The sequence below is a fragment of the Falco naumanni genome, chromosome 5 (genome assembly GCF_017639655.2).
Source record: "Falco naumanni isolate bFalNau1 chromosome 5, bFalNau1.pat, whole genome shotgun sequence".
NCBI classification, from domain to species: Eukaryota; Metazoa; Chordata; class Aves; order Falconiformes; family Falconidae; genus Falco; species Falco naumanni.
Window position 1 is genome coordinate 17,718,940 of NC_054058.1, and position 21,549 is coordinate 17,740,488.

The following is a 21,549-nucleotide window of genomic DNA, read 5'->3' on the forward strand; positions in this document are numbered from 1 at the left end:
TCCCGATGACTCCCATTTACCTCCCCTTTTCCCCAGTTCCAACAGAAGGGGCTGAGCTGATTGTCTTCACAGTTTATTTTCTGTTTAACTTGTCTCATTCCAATAGCAGGAGAACCAGGGCTTATTTTCAGTGCCAAACACATTGTGGTTTTTCTATCACGGAAAACCATTGTGAAGAGGGAATACTTTACATTGACCGATACCAAAGGAATAGGGTTAATTTTCACAGACTCAGTTGTATGTTTTGATTCTGGTCCTGTGGTCTGCACATAAAGAAAAGGCTCTGAAGTCACTCCAGAAAGCAATAGGCGAGTAGCTTTATCTTCTCCAAGTCTTCACTGTTAAATGTCTCCTAAATGCAATGCACAGTCCCCTTCTAAGGCTAAGGTTAAACATCATCAAGAAATGTCTCTGATCTGTCAGGCCAAGGGGAAAAGGGCAGAGAAAATGTAGTCTTCACATTGAAATAGATTCAACTAGAATCCCTTCTGCTGGCTAGGGTGCATCATGGCATGGCCTTTTTAAAAGGATGGACGTGTAACAGCAGCTCCCAGCCATCTCCGGAGCGGCACGAGGCCAAAACCTGAACTTCCCTCTTCCTTCCTGCATCTATTACCAGAGTGAGCTGCAGCTAATGCCAGATCTGTGTTTGATGAACAGTTCTGTCCGGCATGAACAGAGAACAGAGCAATATCCCCCCAAAAGCAGGAGAGCAATTGTACCTTCACTAATGGTGTGCTTCAGAGCAGTCTACAGATACCCCATGTCAGGGAAGAAAGTTTCATAGCAAGCCTTAGCAGTGTCTACCTGCACAGTCTTCACTCAGAGTCCGCATAGGTGAGCATGTGCTTGTCACAGGTATGGGCTGACCTGTATTTTTGTTACACCACGAGCTGGTCCTGCTAGTGATGCTGCCTCAGTAAACTTTCTATTGGCCAACCTTCTAATCAGCAAATTTCTAGCTCCTTTTTTTCTTTGCTTCCCCTTCTGCTTCCCTTTCCCGTTTTGCAAAAGGATAAAAGAAGGAGGAGAGGAAAGAACCCTAGCTACAGAACCAGCAAGGCTAGGCATTGAACATGAGTAGCTCTTTGCCTGAGGACCAAACCCACTATCCGTGACTGCAAAGAGTCCAACAGTCATGTGGAAGCAGCTTATGGAAATGGCTTCTCTGATTGCCTCTTCCTGCCTTTTTTCTCTTTACTGCTCCACTGCCTGACCCATTCAAGCCCATGAGCTAGGTTTTTACTCCAACCAATCCATGAGACAGAAAAGCGTTTCTGACTATTAAGGGTTGGGGTGGTTCTTGTGTTTTTTTAATTCATCTTTGTATTTTTACTTGTGTATAAGAAAGCTAGACACAGGAGATTGCCAGAGAATCAAACAAGACACGGCAACCTCTAAATATATGCCAGCAATAACCTCAAGCTAGCAACACTGGGTAAGTCACCCTTTTCTTCATGTTGGTATGTTACAACTGGAGAGTAATCTACTAACTTTTCCAGCTCCCACAATGGATAGGAATCTGATATATGTTAGGTTATCCTAGGTAAACACTCATTGTCCATATTAATACCTGCTTCTGGCTGTGTTTATCGATCATCTAGCAAGAAGGTGACGTATTGCAAATGCACAGGACTGATGCTGATGTATTCAGAAGGTATTCACCTGGCTAATGGGGTGCATCTCCAAGCATATTTATCTTTCAATCATTTCTCTGACTTCCTGCAAGACTACGGGTTTCCCTCAGGAGCCATCAGACCTTCTGCTTCTCCATCTACCGGGTTGACAAGAGATCCCTTTAGACTCCTCCACCCTGCCGCAGAAGGGGAGGGTACCTTCATTCTGAAGATTTAAAAAGGGATCCCCAAACCTGTAGGAGATCTCGTGACCCATTATCCCAAGAGAAGAAGACCTAAGATTTGCCACTGAACTGAATATGAAGGTGAGTGAGACTCTTTGGTGTGTGGGAAATATTTAGTTTGTAGTTAATGCTTTTTCATGTAAGTATAATATTTAGGAACCGCAGGGGGGCTTGATATTTTTAACTTCAAAATGACCTGAGAGAAATATACACATAGTTATATTCAGTGTGCTTGAAACAATTGCACTGAAAAAAATAAACTAATAGCACGGTGCACTCTCAAAACCAGGATGAAATAAACCACCGTGAATCACAATGTTAGATGCTTTCTGTGGCCCATCACTGTTACCAATACGTGGATAATAACATGGTCTGTGCGAACAAGCAGAGGTGCAATTTATTCGCAGAAGATTCATGCTCAATGCTTTCATTTGCATGTGCTGCATCAGTGAACAAACTCCTAGAATCAAAAAAGCCTGTCTCGTGACACGTGTCTAATCGTGGTTGATACAAATAGGATGCTAAATTTTAAATTTTCCTTTTCCTGAGGAAGTAGTGATTCACTTTCCTGGATGGTTGGTTGGTTTGTTTGGAAAGGCAAGTCTCCTACATTTGCTTGTTGTCTCAACTCTGTTATTCAAGCTTTGGTAAAATCCAGATATACTTTATATTGCCTTTCCCCCTTAGTTCATGCATTATTCTACTTTCTGGAGAATGTAATGTCCTTGTAAATAGGAGCACAAATGGTGCTTGCCTCGGTGGCAGTTCTCACCAGTATGGAACCTTTATAATGAATATAACTAAAGAGAATAATGTATGTTTGATTTAACATTCATCCTCCTATCAGATCACTGTGTATTGAAGCTGAAATAGCCACTGAGCCAAGAGGATATTTGATAGCAAGACAGGGAGAAAGAGTGACTGGAAATACCCTCACATTTAGATGTGAAGTTGAGAGGATCTACAGATCTGAAAGGCTTTTCCTGCACCTTGTGGTTCTTTGTTGTGCACAGGGACTGCGCAAACTGACAGCGGCTGCAATGGCGCTGTTCCTGGCAGCATCCTTCGTATCTTTCTCCTGGAGTGCACCTCAGGTAAACTGCTCGCTCAGGCTGAATGTGCAGCATCCATGAATCTCACAGGTTGGTGCAGTTTAAGTACTTGTACTGGTTAGTAATGACATGCAACATTGACACGTCTCTTTTCTCTATTTTGGCATAAAGGCTCATTTCCAAAGGAGAAACTGGACTCCTCAGGCTATGCTCTATTTAAAGGGTGCACGTAAGTCCCAAGCCTTTTTTGTTTTGAGGAGGTAATCCTGATCTGCTTGGCTCCACACAAGCAGTAAACCTCCAAGGACGCTGTGGAGGTAGTTGTTCTGAGGCCTGCAGGGATGTGCTGATTAGGTGTTTTACCTTGTCATAGTTATTTCTTCTTGTCTCTGAAACAGTGGCATCACCAGTAGTAGTATTATTTCGCAAAGAAATCAAAATGAAGAAAGCAAGTGTTGGAAGAAGAAAAGCAGAACAAAGCGCAGAAAATGTACATAGTTTAAAGCTTGATTGTAAAACCTGTTGGAAAAGGTTTCCTTATCTGAAATAATCTTAGAGGGGTTTAAAGACATACTGGATGTAGTTATCATTCCTAATTCTCACTCAGGCATTATTGAAACATCTTCTCAAGCAATAGAACACATATTCCTATTACAAGCATCTTGCATTACGGTTGGTATTAACACCACAACCACCTCTTCTAAGGAGAACTTGGATGTAAGTGTTATCAATATTGTGGTGTTAAGGTTGTGCAAATGATCTTTAGAGTTTCTATTGTTAGTTGAAAGTTAAAGAAGAATTAAATAGAAAGATAAAATTTAGAGCCAAAGAGAGATTTTGTTCTTTGATGCAAATCCCCAAGATTTAACAGAAATAAGTTTTTTTAAAAAATTATATTCTGAATTGTTTCAAAATTAAGAGCTATCAGGTGGGGTAGATATTAAGAGATCAAGAAAAATAGCTTCCTTGGAAAAAAAAAAAATGGACCTCACAATCCAAAATGCAAAAGAGAGACAATACAAACAATAATACCACAACATAAATATAGGCTCCAAACAACTCTAAGTGTAACTGAAAGAAGTTCTAGTGACATTAATTATTTCTGTTCATAAAAGCAAAGAATTTGGCCCTCTTTTGTTTTAATTCTTCCAACTGACTAATGCACTGTTACTCCTATACCAACCTTATTGATGCATAGGCAGTAATGTGATTTTATTTTTTTCAGTGTTTTTTTTTTTTCATTTTTGAAATAGAAATATTCCTTTTAAAGGCAATACTTTATAGTCCAGCAAAGAGATTGAAGGCTTTTGACTGTACAGCAGGCATGGAAAGAGCGAGGAAAAGACAGTAAATACCTCCATACATACGGTTCCTACAGCAGGTGAACACAAGCTTGAAATGTGCTGAAACACCAGTTCTATGGAATAACGTGCATTTCGGAGTGTTCCGGTTCAAGATGGGCTATTGCTGATTTGGAAGGAGCCTGGGATGGACTTATGCCTCCCATTTTATGTTTGTAGAAGTAATGCTGTAACTTTGTAAACTGAAAAAAAAAAAAACACTGTAGGGATTGTGAAGTAGGAATTACAATGGATTTGGGAGGTTGTTTTCACCCTTTTCCCGCTGCTTTTGTAGAGGGACGTCGATTCATCTCAGACGAAAGCCAGCAAAAGGATCTGTATGACAGAATGCAGCTTGGTAAGTACATGTGCACAGTTGTATGTAACACATCAATCTTTCCTCAGATTATGGGAGAAATCTATGGAAACTGGAGGGGATTTGTCTTCCTGGAATCATGTTCAAGGAAGCAATTAAACTCCCTTTTGTTAGTTCCTTCATTCTAAAACGCACGTGATAAAGATGTCTGACTTTCTCACGTACCTGTGTGACTTCATTTATGTAAGTTCCAAGCTGACCTGGCTGTTAAGTGGGATTACCATCAGTACTTCTGACTTCCTATTTCCACTAGAAAAAAATCAAATCAAGTTATTAATTGTGCTGAATTGAGAAATGACAAAAGTAGATGACATTAATCCATGCTAGATAATATTTCTGGAGGAAACAGAATATTGTATCAAAGTAAGGAACATATGAAAAAAAGAAAAAGTTCTTTTTACCTTCTAAGTGACTTTGAAATAGCCTCCTTTTAAAAAAGGTTGCTAGTCTCTTCAGTGTTAGATATTTATCGGGCTGGTTTTGAGCAGAGAATGTTATACAGTGAAGGAGACAATAGCATGTTTTTGTCTTTCGGTCTCTAGCTATAGAGATGAAAAAGCAAAGAGCAAAATAAAGAAATGTCGTCAAACACTAACAAACCATGCATCTTTGATTTTATAATTCTAGAAGCACGCAGCCAAAATGCAAATCCTTTATCTCTTTCTGAAGCTGCAGCACTGTTCCTTAGCTCCTTATGGAAAGCACAAGAAGGTAAACACATGTTTTGTCTTATCCTGACTTTTTAAAATGGGGTTAATCAGTATTTCATTTACTAACATTTTAGTAAATAGATCTAAAAGGTCTGGTTTGAAATGAGATATTATTCCACAGAGTGCATTGTGTTAGAGTGTACAGTTACACAGATTAGAACATGAATCAGATAAACAACAGTAGGTAAACTTTTGTATATTCTGCTCTTAATTTGTTTTTCAGATTTGTATTGGTTTAGATTCAAGGGAATGGCAATTTTGAATTGAATTTTCCAAAACAGAACTCTACTGGGGCTCCTTTTTCTGTAGCATATTTTTTGCTTGTGAAATTTTCATTCCTCTGTTGGATCTTACATCCTCGTGTAAAGGCTTAAAAGAATCCTTAAAACCCCCAGCATAGAAGCTGTGGGATTCACATCTGGGTCCTGAGAGGTCTGTTGCTGGCACAGCTGGTGAGGGGTTCCAGTGACATTTAGAGGCAGAGCACTGAAATGGTCTGAAAATTCCCCAAATTCATTCATGTGTTCCTAGCCTCCCAGAGATATTGCCTAACCCTCCTGTCTCTGTATCCTCACCCCCTGCTCCCTCACCACCTGCTCACATGCTTCCTCACTTCAGGGCCTCAGAGCCCACGTCTCCCTTCCACAATAACCCCCAGCAAAACCCAGCTACTGAGTCAGGCTAAAATAACTTGCGTTCCCTCCTGTCCTTCATGCATGTTGCACTCCCTTGGATGAAGATCCCCTTTCCAGTGTTCCCCAGCTCCCTCACCCTGCTATATATTTCACCTTTCCTCCCTAGACCAGCTTTCCTGCTAAGCCATTATCCTGAACCCCTCGTCGTCTGATGCATACATACAGCTCACCGGGCTGAGACTCTACATCTATGCTATCCCTGTCCTCTGCCTTTCTACATTTTACCTCTTCAGGTGCATAGACTGCTTTTGGAAGTGGGTCTGGGGATAGGGAGGCTGTAAAAGGAGGATACCCCCTGCAGGCTGCGGGGAGTCCCCTGGTTGCTGTGGAGGCTGTTGGAGCCTATACAATCCCAGGAGTTTTTCTGAGTTACACTCTTCCCCTCTTTGATTCGGAAGATGTCTAAAAGCTACCTTTGTTCTGGTTGTCCTGGTTGTGAGTTCCTTATTCATTGCTGTCATCATGATGGGAAAAAAAGAGCTCTACTTGCATTAGGAAATGTGAAGTAAAACCTTAGTAAAATAGAGGCTTCTTTCTGCCCTTGACATCATCAGCAATTAATAAATAATTGCTAGGCCATCACTGCAGTATCATCTCTCCCGAGGTATCTCCTCAGCGCACACCTTTCCTGAAATGAAAAGAGGGTGTAAGGGTCACCTCACAGTATTTACCTGGTGTGTGTACAGATATGCTGGAGCCACTCCTGCTCTCACCACCTCCGAAAATCTCCCACTGTACCTCATGTAGCGCTGGGGCTCGGGGCTCAGCTCCCTCCCCCTGCTGTGGCAGAACTCCCCTAACCACAAAAATCCAGTGACGTTTCGACTGGGAGAGAAAGGCAAAATTAACAATGAACACAGTGCTTTCGACAAACTATTTCAGAAGTTCTAGAGATAAATCAGTGACAGTGTCATTTGTGTGCTAACACAAAGAGAAAATCCTTTCAAGTTCAAGATTCATAAATTTTAGTGGTACTCTCCTGCCTGCTGTCGCTGTTCCAGGGGAGACAGTGGACAGCAACAGCCCCTGAGATGAAAGGGGACATATCTGAGAAAGATGGGAGGAACTGGCAGCTTGTCTGAAAAACACTGTGTGGAATAACATTGCCATCATTGTGGTAGGGAATACCAGGACAGCCAAACCTGGGTAAGCCATGCACTTTCAGAAGATCGCTTGCAGGTGATTTTAGAATCCTCTTGACTGAGAAAAACGTGTAAATAAAGAACAAATATGTTATTTTCTTCTGCATAAAAAATTTGTGCCTTGTACTAAGATACCTCTCCGGACATGGTTTGTATCTTTGCTCTTCAATTCCTACATTTAAAATGGGAGAAGACATGATTATTTCTACAGATGCCTGCATCTCAGCTAAGCAGTCACATTACACTAGGCCTGCGCCTGAGGCACTTCTATCTCCTGCAAACTCTGGCTGACTGAACTTTCCTTTATCTACAACTTACTTTTCCCCATTGTGTCTTGTCTTACAGTTGAAGAAGAAAACAGTGATCACCCTGGCTACTTGACAGATAATCTAGCAAGTTGGTGAAATACTTCAAATGTCTTTAACATTTGTATTGCATAGACCCTGAAATCATGACTTGTGTAAACAAAGTATTTAATCCATCCTCACTTAAGTTCCCAAAGGGTGACGTGTATATGCACTGCAAAATTTTGAATGCAAATGGATTAAAAGTTACTAGTCCAGATAAGGGAAGTATTTGTAAAGTTTGTGCTTTGTTTAGACCATTTTGTATGTCCACCCAGCATTTAAAATACACTGTACCATCTTACCTGAAAAGATGATTAAAGCCATCTTTTTGGACAACTGCTGTATTAAAACCAAATTTTCAATAGTCATTGGAAACATTTTACCACCTTCTACCCAGCTGTATATGGAAGCCTTTTTATTTCTGGTAAAGGTAGATTCTTTCACCACTTCACTGCTGGCCCTGTAAGCTGCTGATGGTCAATGTCGTCAGTGAGATACTAAACCAATCCAGACATCTTTGGCTGCAAAGCCGGTGATTTACTTGTTTTCAGATATCTGTCACCACAGAGAAGAGGCGACAGCACTTACTCAGACGTCGGTGCTGCCCCAGTTGCGCGCATGCAGAAACATATACTCTGAACAATCCTACTGAGCCGGTCCCACCATACAGAATTAGCGGGGGGATAGGTCTTACAGGGTCGGGGCCTCACGCGTGACCAGCATACAGGTGCCGCTGCTGCCAGGAGGTGCAGTACTGCTGGGGTTAGTGGGGGTGTACCGGGTACAAATCTAGCACCGCGCCTGGCAGTAGGCACACATAATAGTAACTGAATAGCTATTGTACTTGTGTTGGCTTGGGTTTTGAGTTGCAAAACTGGAATTATACATAAAGCCATTAATTATCATTCCATGCTGATAAGGATATATTTAACATTATTTATGTAGTTTTGTGGTCTGACTGGAAAGCCCTCTGTAGTCTTCATGTAATTAAAAAGTAGCCACGTGATTCTTGTGTCCAAGCAACTATGTTTTATTTTTTTAACCTTTATCCCTAGTCATGCTCTTCATCTTTTAACACTACTTTCCTCTGATCTTTCTCATGACACTGTTAATTAATTTTGTTAACTCACACTAACTATAATGTAGCTCTTCCTAGACACAATGAAATGCAGCTGAAGGAACAGGGAAATTAATTTCTATCATGGGGCTATAGGCACTTTTATTAATTGTTTATTATCTATATCACTTCATGAAGGAACATAACTGGGGAAATCAAAATGTCCTTGTTTGTTCGTTTTTAAGCACGAATATGTCTTTCAATAGCAGTGTATGTTGTACGACAGGACACATTCATGATGAACTTCATCTAAAGACCAATGGTATCTAACAGAATCTTTTCATTAGTTTAATTGCTTTGTTTAAAGCATACTCTGAATATCTCAGGTGCATCTAAGTTATTTTCGAGCATGTTTTACAGTATAATCAGTCAGTGCTCAGTCAAAAAGTAGAAGGCTTATACATCCTTAAGTTCATTAGTGTAATGAAATTCACTACGCCTCTAAATGTCCCAGAGATACAAAAACTGCATTAATCACGCTCCCAGCTGACTGATTTTGTATGCATTCCTGATCTAAGCTCACTAGCTTAAACAATTCTCTACAAATATCACAAAACAGAATAAACATTCTGCCTTATTGGTAAGCTGTTTGTGAAAACCTAATATTTTCAATCTGACAGATAAGTGCTTATGTAAGAGATAGCTGCTACCAAGCTTGTCAGATGTCAGTAACTGTTGGAAATGCGTGGCATTTTAGTTAGGCAATCTGTCGCCTTGACTGAATGAAAAGCCGTTCCCTCTAACACTGCAAATCCAGAAAGCAGAAAAGCGTTGCTGTAGTTAAATCGCCTTGCTACTGACAGCTAGTCCTAGCATTGAAGGCAGAACTAAAATAAGCCCAGAGGCATGAGGCAGAGGTCACTTTGGCCACTGTGGGACCATTTCTGAGAAGAACGGACACAGCATTCACATTAGTCATATCTCAAAAGTTGTGTGCTTTCTGTCACACCAGGCAGGTGCTCAAAGCATGTGAGCGTGCCGAAACACACACAGCTGGATTTGTGCATGATGTCACGCCAGCTCCCTGCCCTTCCCAGGGAACTCAAACACCATAAGCACTTCTAAGAGAACCTGCAACCTGGACCATACTTGTCTATTCTTCTCCTCTGGGACTTGTCCACAAAGAGCAAGCACAGCTGTCTTAATGTAACCCTAGGAAAACCGTTCCACTTTCCATATTGCCTGTGCTGTGCCTCCAACATTTAGCAATATTTACAATACATATGTACTGACCTCATCTCTCAGCACTACAACGAAGCTGAGTCTGGACTGATGATAAATAGATGTTCACCAGTCTGTGGCTACTAAAACATTTTTAGGCAAGAAAGGAAGTGCCTGATCACTTTCAGATGATGCTAATGCAATTTTCATGGCAGAGAATTTGGGGTGGAATGCTTTTTGTCCATACAACAGTGCATCAAAATACAAGCAATAATGTCAGATTTCTTGACATACTTTTTTTAAGCCAACTTTAACTTAAAATGAATATGCCCTTTAAATGTTATTTTGTTGGGACTTTCAGCCATTACATTCTTTGACTCTGCAAGGAAACTTTGATTAAAAGCACTCCGGGGAAGAACATATATTTATGAACTCACAAAATGCAGTTGTTCTCCACTTAGTAAACTGTGTGAAGGAAAATATTTGCAGTATCTTGCTTTCACCAATTTCATATGAAAAATATTCATTGTTTTAATTACTTTTAAAAAGGCTAAAAATTAGTGACTCCTTTTAAATCCAATTAAGTTTTGCCATAAAAGTCTGAACCTGTCTTCTGAGACTAGTTACTCTTTCAGATAACCAAATCAGCTTAAGAATGAAAGTCCAATTTTAAAACAGGTTTTAGGTGGGCAAGAATACAAATAGGCACCTAATCCCTTTTATCCTATATGGCTTATAGTAAGAACCACATCATCAAATGTTGAAGAGTAGGTGTCTAATCAAGGTTGGACATCTAGGCTCCCCTGGGATTGACAGTGTGGGTAAACACCTCCAAAGGTTACACAGTCCTGCCTGTTGAAGAACAGGCTGAATCAATTCCTGGAAATGTATTTTCTTGAACAACATGAGAAATTTTTGATGCACAAAGTTCTAAAATAGAAGATTAATCTTGTTCCTAATGTCTTCATGTCAAGATCTACTTCTGAAGAGCATGTTCAGGTACTCTCTGCATCTCTAGAAATTGAAATACTTGTTGTGGTTTAACCCCAGCCAGCAACCAAGCATCATGCAGCTGCTCGCTCACTCCCCCCCAGAGTGCAATGGAGGAGAGAATCAGAAGAGCAAAAGTGAAAAATACTTTTGAAAGCTTTCTGTAAGAACGAAATGTCTAGTTCTCGTTGTGAGGTTCAATTATTCCCCGAGAACACTGAAGTTTGAGGTGCTTCTCAAAGTTATGTCTGTGGGGCAGACATGTTCTTGGAATTCTTTTAGCATTATTTGTTATGATTAGATCTCTTCTAGAAGTGAAATAAACCATGGACTAACTGGGAAATTGGAAAGAACTAGAGTTACTCCTCTTTGAATGTTGTCACATTGCTCTATGGCATGTAGGTCTGTCTGCAGGGGAAGGTATTACTTCAGGGAATTTTGTCATTCTCTTTAGCCAAGTCACATTAATTTCCTCCTAAACCAGTTTGTTAACAAACTTAGAATCTGAGACAAGAAGAAAACAATAAACGAGGCATACCAGAGGAATCAGAAAATAAATGGTCTGCTGTTTATTGTGGGTCTAAATGTCTTTAGAAAAATGACTTAATTTGTCTCTCAAATTCAAATGCCCACTACATAAGACTTTATATTGTTCCACAAGCAGGATGTTTCATCACTGGATCAAGACACTTCTGTGTATTGCAAAAAAAATTTTAAATGATGTAAGCTTACAATAAACAGCATAAGGAAAAAGAAAGACCATTTTCTTTTCAGTGTATCTTTTTCAACCCTGCCAAGGCTTCCCCAATGTAACACTTCTGTTTCCCTAAATTTTTTGAGCTCTGGCTAAGTTCATGTTAGTTTAGGAGACGAAAAGAGAAACATAAAGGAAGCAGGAATTAATGTGGGGCACCCATAATGGACCTATCAGCATAGATTATGATTAATATAGATAATTATGTAGAGAAAGGTATGCTTTGCAGTTTGTATAATGTCCTGAGAGGATTGTCACATTCTCTAGGTTTATTAAGCTTGAGAAATCTCTTCTACCTCAAAAGAGACACAGAAAAATTGTCATTTAAACTACTTTCAAGGTGGAATAATATTAGGCTTTCCAACAGCGTAGCTCAAGTAACATTTAAGATTCCCCTAATTATATCTCACTGTCCTTAACACAAAGCTTGCCAAGCCTACAGGAGAAACTGTTGAATGGATGGAGAGACCCTGCCAGGGTCAGAGCAATGAATTCAGTTCCTGTATTCTCCATGCTGCTTCTTTTTTCCTTGTGGCAATACTCCAAGAGAAAAGGGAGACTTTATGTTTTGCCTATCCCTTTCGGCTTCCTCATCCTCATCATATCTTTCATCCTCATCTTCATCTTCGCTGTGGTGAGGGCTGGAATGTTGAGAGACAGAAGGTGATGGTGGCACCGATGAAGGCCTGGGGTACCTGAAACCTTCCGTCTGGCAAAGAGAGAAGCAAGTTGTATGTATTATTGCGGTTCTCCTCAATTGGTTGTATACAGCAATGTAAGGCTATCAACACTTCAAAGGAAACCAACAGTGGGATGTAAGCTAGACCTGTTCTGCACTCTAAAATTAAACTCTCCTGAACCCAGATCCCCTCAGTCCTTCTCTGCCAGTAAGTACACACTTATATGGCAGTGATCTTTAGTCTCTGCCATAAACAATATGCTGCCCTTCCAGCACTGACTTTTGTAAAATATATTTACTGAGCCTTAAAACTGCTGACACAACACAAAATCCTTCTGTATTCTGTACTCAGAATATGCTTATTGAAATACAGAGGTTTTCTAGTTATAACGTCAGTGTCCGAAAAACCAGAAGCAAGCAAGGGGTTCTGGTCTGAGCATCCTTATCTCCTCCTTATTTAAAAATAAATAAGTTGCTCTCTGGAGGTGTCTGGAGGTTTGGTTTCAACTAACATTGTTCTTACATTGGATATGAGCAGCCTCCCTTCTCAAATTGGTGCTAATATAAACTATGCAAGAACTGTTTAAAGGTGTGCCTTTCAACTGAACCCTTGCGGTTCCAGCCATAGCCTCATCCTCACATACCATGTTTAGATGAAGGCAATACATTGCCTTGCTTTCCCTAGAACATCCTTTTCTCAGGTCCCGTTCGATTTGGTTTGTGCAGAACGTCTCCATGGTATTTATCAGAAGCAGAATTAGAAGCTTCCACTCTTCTAATAGGAATTTCAAGGGCCAGTTCCTCAGCTGGTCTAAAGCGCCATAGTTCCACCCAGGCCACTCTAAGTCACCTGAAGAACTGTTCCTGCATTGCACCCGGTACCCCTGGTGTTTGCATCTAATACCATTACAACTCCTGAGTGGAGCTAGGGTTTATAAATTGTTGAGCTTGTAACTATAAGTTCCTACTTCCCTTCAGTTAAAAGAAAACTTGCTGTCTTTTCTCTCTTTCTGAGACAAACAGACAATCTCTCTCTCTCTCTCCCCCCCTCCCTCTCTCCCTTTCCCTCCTCTTCCACCTCACACCCCCCCACCTCCCCCTCCATACAGTAGCTAAAATGCAGATGAACTCATCTCCAAAATCAGACTGTACCTTTGGTGGAGCACTTGGTTCCATCTCAAATTTATCTGGGAATGTTCTGCTGAGGGCCAAGTGTCTGGCATGCATGTAATACTGCAACATAAAACAGAAGCCTTTACAAGTCAAGTAAGTCTTGGGTAGATTTAAGAAAGAAAAAAACCCATAAAATTAGTATCTTCTAAAAGATGACGCTGAACAAAAGCTAAACATGTTTTCAGTTAAGCATCCAATTGATATCACTGCTTGTAACACACACATTGCAGTGAAGTAGCACACCATTCATGTTAGATTCACACTGAAGCAGAGTCTGGATCAGAAGCTGAATAAGGTTTCTGTAAGACTAAGATGTATTAAGATGGAAGCCAGCACTTGTCTCAGTCTGTGTTGCTCTTACTAAGAGACAGGTATTCTTTATCTCTCAAGATAGAATTGGCTCTTTTTTAACCAGGAAAATTTACACCTTTCAGTGTGCGTGTGAAATAACACACAAACTTTGGACTCATCCTTGCATAGGAAGCATGTGTAACAGTTACAGAGAAGTAATATTTATGAGTTTACTGAAGCCTGGTATTTAAGGATTTGGCAAAAATATTTACGGATCCACTATATTCATGAGTCTGCATCACATGCGTGGAAAAAGCAGCTTGTCGTGTCAGGGTCTTTTGCTGTGTTGGGAACCGTATAAACAGAAAGGTTCACACACAGGTATCAGGGCAGGACAAGGTCCAAAATATCTACAAAACTGATACACGTGCATCCGCTTCTTTGCTCCTGTGGACCTGAGAATACTGCCTTGCAACTGGCTTCTTAGTAGACAGTACTGCAGTGTTTTCTATGTCAAATTAAAAATACTGGTTTGCCTTTAAGGTACAGAGGTACTTTAGAAGTGTTGAGGACCCACAAGGCCAGGGAGCATTTTAGGAAGAACAGGTAGGATTTTTGAAAGAGTCCAGATGACCTTGGAGCACAAATTGTAGTTAGTGTAGGGTTGCCAGCATTGTCAGAGACACAAGCTTTTCACATTGTCTTCAGCACCGGGAGCACAAAGACCTCAATGTGACTGGCTTCTGCTCTAACCTATTCAGTTAAATCACGTCTCTCCTTACCACCGGAGAATGGAAGCATTACACTGAAACATAAGGGCAGGCTTTGCCTTTTCAGAACAATGATGTCTCCTTGCATTGCAGCATGATGCCGAAGACTGCTAGAGAGATCTATGTGTCTGGAATTTTTAATACTTCTGTTACATAGTTTCACACACCCTGCCTAAGTATCTCCAGTCCAACAGATCTGAGAGCCTCTCAGTTCGGTTTCTTTGGATGATCCTCTGGCGACGGGACTGCTGACAAAACCCATACAGGAACTGAGTCAGCTGGTTGCATGATTCATCAGGTGAGCGGAACCTCCTGTCAACTATGTAGATGCCTGAAGGACACAAAAAAAGGCAAAGATGAGTAAAACTGAAAGTGGTATCTGACCTCTTACATTTCCATCCTACTTTCTGTCACATAGTCTTACAAACATTGCATGTATTATATGTTCTTTTTAGTGTTAGAAGACAATTATATCTGGAATATTCCTCAACATTCTGATGGAATGAAAAGCTGCAGAGAAATGTGTATTTTTTTCTTTTAATTTTCTTTACTTTTCAGGATTAAATTCAGCAAATTATTCAAAATTTGGAATCTTTGTTGTTGTTGTGTAACTATAGAATCATAGAATCATTTAGGTTGGAAAAGACCTTTGAGATTATTAATCCAACCATTAACCCAGGACTGCCAAGTCCATCACTATGTCCAAAAGGATTCAAGAGTTTCTGGATAAAGACATATCATTTTTATCTCCCATGATTTTTTAAATACTGACTGCTTAAAAAACCAACTAGTGCTTTCCTAGTTTGCAATAGAATTTATAAGTGTAGATGGTCAGAACTAGCTTGTAAAAGGGAGGTTGTATTTTCTGTAGAAATATAAGTGTTTCCATAGAGATAGCTATCTTGTATACATTATTCAATATACAATCCTGGCAGAGAGAGCGCCAAGGTAAAATTTGCCTCTATGTAGTTTGTGGAGATCAATACTTTATTCTTGCACCTTCTTTACACCAGTGTGTTGGGAAGAATAGTGCAGTAGACCTCAGCTATCTTAATGGACAAGACAGACACAAAACTACCTTAACTGAAGTGCTTGTTGTCCCCTAGGAAATGTACAGCAATTTATGTCAGCGCTCACATCTATGTTTTGGCAGAGAAGAGCAGGTGAGCTATACTCTTGGTCTGTGACCTTTCTGAAGGTTCTCAATGAGATATCTACCCAGGCAGGTGTAGCTATATTTTGCAACCGGCTCTGCCCCTGGGTCAGGGCATAGTGGGTACCAGTCTGGAGCTTCCACTGCCTGATGGTGCAGACAAGCCAAGGTACTTAGAAAGAGGCCCTAGTTTGGGCACATTTTCAACATTGTCTTGAGACACCAGGAGTTGGCTGCCTTCCCCCTCATCACATTCCAATCAAAAACTATTTCTAAACATTTATGAACAAGTTCTTATTTGTAAGTAGATTCCTTTTATTTTCACAGGTTTATTTTTTAGACTACATGATAATTTATTCTTTGGTGTGGGCAAGTTCACTGGCCTCAAAGTCCCAGTACATCCTTCTCGGACTATTCAAAGAGAAGCAGATTTTCACTGCTTCTTTGGAAGGGCTCAGGGTGTAACCAGAGGCATTAAAGGGAAGTGCTGGGAGACTCTAGACTGGTATGAGGAGTGCTGAGTTTGGAAAGATAAGCCAGACAAAAGGTTAAAGGGAGACAAAAAATGAGAGAACCTGGAAAGGGTTTGCATAAATATGAAAGCTTGAGCAGCTTGTTCAACATAATGAAATATTCAGAACTCTGATTATATTGCCCCAATTAACTACATTGCACTAGTTAAAGCATGAAATTGAGCAGCAACAGCATTGTTGCTGTGCTTTTTGCTTTCCCAACTCAGAGGTGGTATGTTGATAGGGTGTTAAAAATTTTACCATAAGCCGCTGGGTCAGCAACATGTTCCTGCATGAAACAGCCGAATCCAGAAAGGTTTGTGGTTACACTGGGAATGCCCATCACAGTACATTCAGCTGCCAAAAGAAACAGACAAAAAGCCTTTCAGGGCAATATGCTTTGAATAGTTTCACCTTGAGAGAAAAAACGAAAAAGAAACAGGCAGACAGAAGGTCCCATAACACTAGGGCTGCTCTGAAAATGTCAAGTGGAAACTATTACGCTTTGCTGTGGATTTGGAGAAAAAGAAGAAAGAAAGAAAAAGAAATTTTAAAGAGAAAATTTCACATTGTTTGTAAGAACATATATTTGTGACTCCCAGCAGCTAAACTGCAAATTTTCTGGGAGTCCAGTGTTGAAACAGAGAACCCAACAAATGCTCTTTAGAGGGGCACCCCAACTTTCAGATGTGTGTCGAGACTACAGAAGGTATTTTGGAGGACACAAAAACCCCAGGCACCTAGGCTTTGATCTTCATATGTATCCAAGTTCATAGTTTGCACTGATTTCATCAGGTGTTAAATGTGTTTTGTAAATCTGGCCCAAATTTTTTAAGTCAGAAGCTATATGCTGTCTGTATTTTTAGAAATTTTCATTCAATTCTGTGAGATTCTCTACCACTGCGTGTAGTTGTGGAAAATATCTTTGATATGGTGTTACATAATTCTATCAAACTTAATTGTTATCTGGAATTAAATCCATTGAATTATGTCAACTGGTAGCATCAGGTTTCTTGCCCTACTTTTTTCAATATGCACATTCCTCTAAATCTTCTTTTCAAATCCTTGAATCAAGTTAAGAATGAAGTCTAAAAAATGACTTTTTGTTCTAAAGCCACATAAAATCAAAAGATTACATGTTAGTATGGGAAAGGGTCCAGCGCAGGGACAAATGTGAGTAGTTGTCAGTCAGTAGATGCCATTTTATAACACCTTGCCCCCAAATTTTGCCAGCAGTAAGACCATTGCACTGCAGAGGAAACAGAGTCAAAAGAGTTTTTTCAGCACTCCAGAAGAAACTGGCTGCAAAGCTATTCTGCATCAACAGAATGGGTATTCATCTTTCAATACTAGTGAAGTATACAGATTGCCTACCTGGAGTGTAACCCCAGGGTTCGTAGTACGATGGAAATACACCAAGGTGGCAGCCTCTAACAAAATCCTCATAGTCCAAGGGCAGCAACGGGCTTGTTGAAGAAAGAAACTCTGGATGTAGGATCACCTGGATATTCAAAACTTATATTAGAGGTGAAAGAAAACCATCTTCAATACATTTTAATTATCAATTAGCTCAAGCAATTTCTTCACTCTGGTCTTTTCCTAAGTATCTGGACAACACCTCCTTTGCCCATCTGTTACTTAATTGACTTCCCACACTGAAACATATCTTCCCTGTGTAGTCTTGTCCTGGAAACAGTACTGATAACGAACCCTTTTTCTGGACAGTTCTTGAGCTTTATCCTTGTTGATCAAGGAAGACAATGAGCACTGAGAATTATGCTTAAGGCCGTGGCATTTAGCAATACTTAATTTGGTTCTCTTGGACTGTTGTGCCAAGGTACAGAGTATTGGGATGTCTTGTTCAAGAGGAGGCCTCAGGAGGATACAGCACTTCTGAGCTTCACAGCATCCAACTGAAATACAGGAATGCTTATGGTTCTTTCAAGAAGTGAAAGAATTATTAAACCAGACACATTATAGCCCCATGGGCCTGAGCGAACCTCATCAAGTTCAACAAGGCCAAGTGCAAAGCCCTGCACCTTGGTCAGAACCTCTCCTAGTATCAATACAGGCTGAGCACAGAATGGATTGAGAACAGCCCTGAGGAGGAGACTTTGGGATGCTGGTGGAAAAAAAGCTCAACATGGCCTGGCAATGCGCACTTGCAGCCCAGAAAGCCAACCAAATCCTGGGCTGCATCAAAAGAAGCGTGGCCAGCGGGTTGAGGGAGGTGATTCTCCCCCTCTACTCCACTCTGGTGAGATCCCACCTGCAGTGCTGTATTCACCTCTGGGGCCCCTAAGATAAAAAGGACATGGACCTCTTGGAGTAAGTCCAGAAGAGGGCCATGAAGATGATCAGAGGACTGGAGCAGCTCCCCTATGAAGACAGGCTGAAAGAGTTGGGGTTGTTCAGCCTAGAGAAGGGAAAGCTTCAGGGAGACCTTACAGCAGTCTTCCAGGTTCTAAACAAGGCCTACAGGAAAACTGGAGATGGACTTTTTACAAGGACCTGTAGTGACAGGACAAGGGGTAATGGTTTTAAGCTGGAAGAGTGTAGATTTAGATTAGATATTAAGAAGAAATTCTTTACTGTGAGGGTGGTGAAGCACTATAACACGTTGCCCAGAGAAGCTGTGGCTGCCCCATCCCTGGAAGTGTTCAAGGCCAGGCTGGATGGGGCTCTGAGTGACCTGGTGTAGTGGAAGGTGTTCCTGCCCCATGGCAGGGGGTTGGAACTAGGTGATCTTTAAGGTCCCTTCCAACCCAAACCATTCTGATTCTATGATCTTCTGCCTAGGCTAACTAACCTTGCTGGAAGACAAAGCTTATTGGGCTAATGTCCTGCTTTCAGGACCCAGGCTAATGGGTCCTGCACGTCTCTGCAGGGCTTGAGGTCACTGACTTACATTCCTCTACTAAGGAGAGAAATGCCTTGTACATGCTGTCCAGTCAGCTTTGGGAGGAAGAAGCATGAGGAAAGTGTTTAACCTTCTCTGGGCTTTTTCCCCACATAAACATACTGCAGCTATTATTCCATGTCAAGTATATGCTTTTATCCTTTCTTAATAATATAGTCATGCTACTCACTTGAGTAAATCAACACATGAATGCATTCAACCAATAAGTGGTCTGTAAACTCATTATGCAAGCTTATTTGACTCCAGTGAATCAAATAAGATTTTCCATTGGCATTGCTGCTGAGGCTGTTTTTCACATGCCAACGGTGTCTGAATGGATATAGCATACATCTCTCAAAATTGCTTTCCATTTGAAGTTTACAGAAATTTTGTCCATGACATTCAGCTCATTTAGTATTAAGCCTGTTCATGCAGGAGGTATTTTTCCAGTGGTAATGACAGGTTTGTACAAACTTGACATATACGTAGCCAATCAAGTCTACTGAGAAGCAGGAAGAAGTGTGTGCAGTGTTTATATGCTATCTGCTTTCTCATGAATTCAAGCAGTTAGTTCTGAAGACTTTTTCATTACATTTATATACAGTGCATCCTTCCACCCTACTTTTGTTACATCAAGTTTATTATTACCATATAATGCTCTCAGAGCTCACTGGAGACCCACACTTGGCAGAGAATGCATTAAGCCAGGAAGAAGCAACTAGGAAGTTGAGGAAAATGTCTACTCAGTTATTGCCATGGGTTTAAAAACCAAAACATTGGGAACAAATGATATGTCATTGTAAGAGATACTATGGATCTGACGTTAAAAATGTTTGGAACAGAAAAAAATGCAATTTTAGGTTCTACTTTGAATAGGTAGATGATGAGATAGTCATAGTTAGCGAAGAGAATGTCAGACATTCCCAGACCAAAACAGACTTTGGCACACTTATGAAAGCAGGAGATGATCATTTCTGTTGTCTGGCAAGATAGACATGGAAGTCAGGAAAGGATTTATTTACATGCATCGAGCTTCAACAGTTATGTAAACAAGACCACAGCAGGAATGGGAAGTATTTCTGCTCAGGATCAAAGCCCTGGTTACCTTCTACAGCAAACACTAAGCGTCAGGGTGCTGTTCTTAAGAGACAAACCAATACTCCAGAAATGTCTGTGCTCAAACTCTGACCTCCAGTTTTAAGCAAATGAATCTATTACAGAGTTTTACATCTGGGTGTAAATGACGTGTGGCACTTTCTGAATTTCAGGAGTAGTAGCTCCTCATTCAGTACAGGAGGCAGCAATGAAAATCCCTAACATCAGATTTCTAATTTGGTTAAACATCAACTGAGGATATCTGTGAAGTGACTAGTTGTTATTCCTGGAAACTAAGGAAGCGGGAGGTCTATCAGTATACTACATTAGTAATATACTTCCTTATCAAGAAGTTGACTGCGTTCCCCATGATAATGATCCAGAGTGACACTGTTTAAAGAAATTCCATTTTATATCTAAAATGAAAATGACAGAACGTACCTTTACTCTGTCTGTCCGGTTATTGAAAAGGCCAATGCGTCGGATGGTGTTGAGGATTGGATCATTGCCATCGTCAATCATGTTGTGGGTGGTCACTGGGGGCAGACAGTGTCGCTAAAGAGAGAAACGACAATCCATAAGCCAGACAAAACCATTGACAAAAAAGTCCTGTTACCATTTTCTAAAGTTAGTGGAAGACAGCAGGAGATTTTGTTATCAATGCAAATAGGTTTTTACCCTTTCAATTTAAGGTAAGAAGAAAGTTGCAATCATATAATGTTGTCTTCTGCATAACCAAGGCCATAAACGAGACCATAAAATCTGTCACAGGACTTGTTTCACTTACCTCAAAATACATGTATTTGTACTACCTTTTAGAAAGGTCTACCATTTAATTTTAAAGGTTTTTAGACAATACATTATGTCTCTTAAGAGATTGGGTTTGCATATCTAATAAAAATGGAAGAATCCAGGCTTCAGGAACAATGCAAAGTTCACACTTAATGAAGAAGAAAAGAATTAGGAATTTTGGTGTCCTGCATGTGACTGGAGGAATATTCATGAACTCCTCAGAAGAATTAGTTTGGATTGTACTCTCATTAGAAACAGTCACAGGTGATCTTTAAATGCTACTGATGAGAAGCATATTTGCTGAAAACTTCATTTCAATGCATGCATATTGCTATCCGTCATACACAATCCTTGTACACAGTCATGTTTATCATTTATACTAGATATTGGTGTAAACAATAAATTTTCTGACCTGAGTTGAAAAGATGGCTCTTTTCATAATGGTCATATCATCTCGGTCAAGAATCTTGTTCAGGTCTGGAATTTCTCCTCTGTGGAGGCAACACAGAACCTATTTTACCAAATAGCTATATAAAGAAAATTAAGAAACAGCAAACAAGGTCTGATCTGAGGCCTGCTGATGTCAACATGAGTCTTTCCTTTGTTTCATGAGCCTTCTATATTCCCTACATTTTGTTCT

General features: G+C 40.4%; 2 protein-coding genes across 5 annotated transcripts in view; one reads left to right on the plus strand and one right to left on the minus strand.

Annotated features, from left to right (window-relative positions):
- Positions 1-1,612: 1,612 nt before the first annotated feature.
- Positions 1,613-7,859, plus strand: SPX (spexin hormone). The gene is made up of 6 exons (XM_040594439.1): positions 1,613-1,942; positions 2,875-2,955; positions 3,085-3,142; positions 4,549-4,611; positions 5,257-5,340; positions 7,522-7,859. The coding sequence occupies exons 1-6, from the start codon at positions 1,937-1,939 to the stop codon at positions 7,578-7,580; spliced, it is 351 nt and encodes a 116-aa protein (XP_040450373.1). The 5' UTR covers positions 1,613-1,936; the 3' UTR covers positions 7,581-7,859.
- A 3,478-nt stretch (positions 7,860-11,337) lies between these two features.
- The window catches only part of GYS2 (glycogen synthase 2), a 47,383-nt gene continuing 37,171 nt past the window's right edge, over positions 11,338-21,549 (minus strand). For all 4 annotated transcript variants that reach the window (XM_040594435.1, XM_040594434.1, XM_040594438.1 and 1 more), the window contains 7 exons: positions 21,322-21,400; positions 20,559-20,672; positions 17,498-17,624; positions 16,385-16,480; positions 14,626-14,789; positions 13,377-13,457; positions 11,338-12,254 (listed from right to left, as the gene is read on the minus strand). In XM_040594435.1, coding sequence (XP_040450369.1) covers positions 12,039-12,254; positions 13,377-13,457; positions 14,626-14,789; positions 16,385-16,480; positions 17,498-17,624; positions 20,559-20,672; positions 21,322-21,400 — 877 coding nt within the window. In that variant the 3' untranslated portion in view covers positions 11,338-12,038. The remainder of the gene's footprint in view (positions 12,255-13,376; positions 13,458-14,625; positions 14,790-16,384; positions 16,481-17,497; positions 17,625-20,558; positions 20,673-21,321; positions 21,401-21,549) is intronic.

What these genes read in the sequence shown, in the direction of transcription:
- SPX (XM_040594439.1), top strand. An exon ending in TCTCCTGGAGTGCACCTCAG is followed by an intron (nt 2,956 to 3,084) that starts GTAAACTGCTCG and finishes TTTGGCATAAAG; the next exon opens with GCTCATTTCCAAAGGAGAAA. An exon ending in CTTATGGAAAGCACAAGAAG is followed by an intron (nt 5,341 to 7,521) that starts GTAAACACATGT and finishes CTTGTCTTACAG; the next exon opens with TTGAAGAAGAAAACAGTGAT.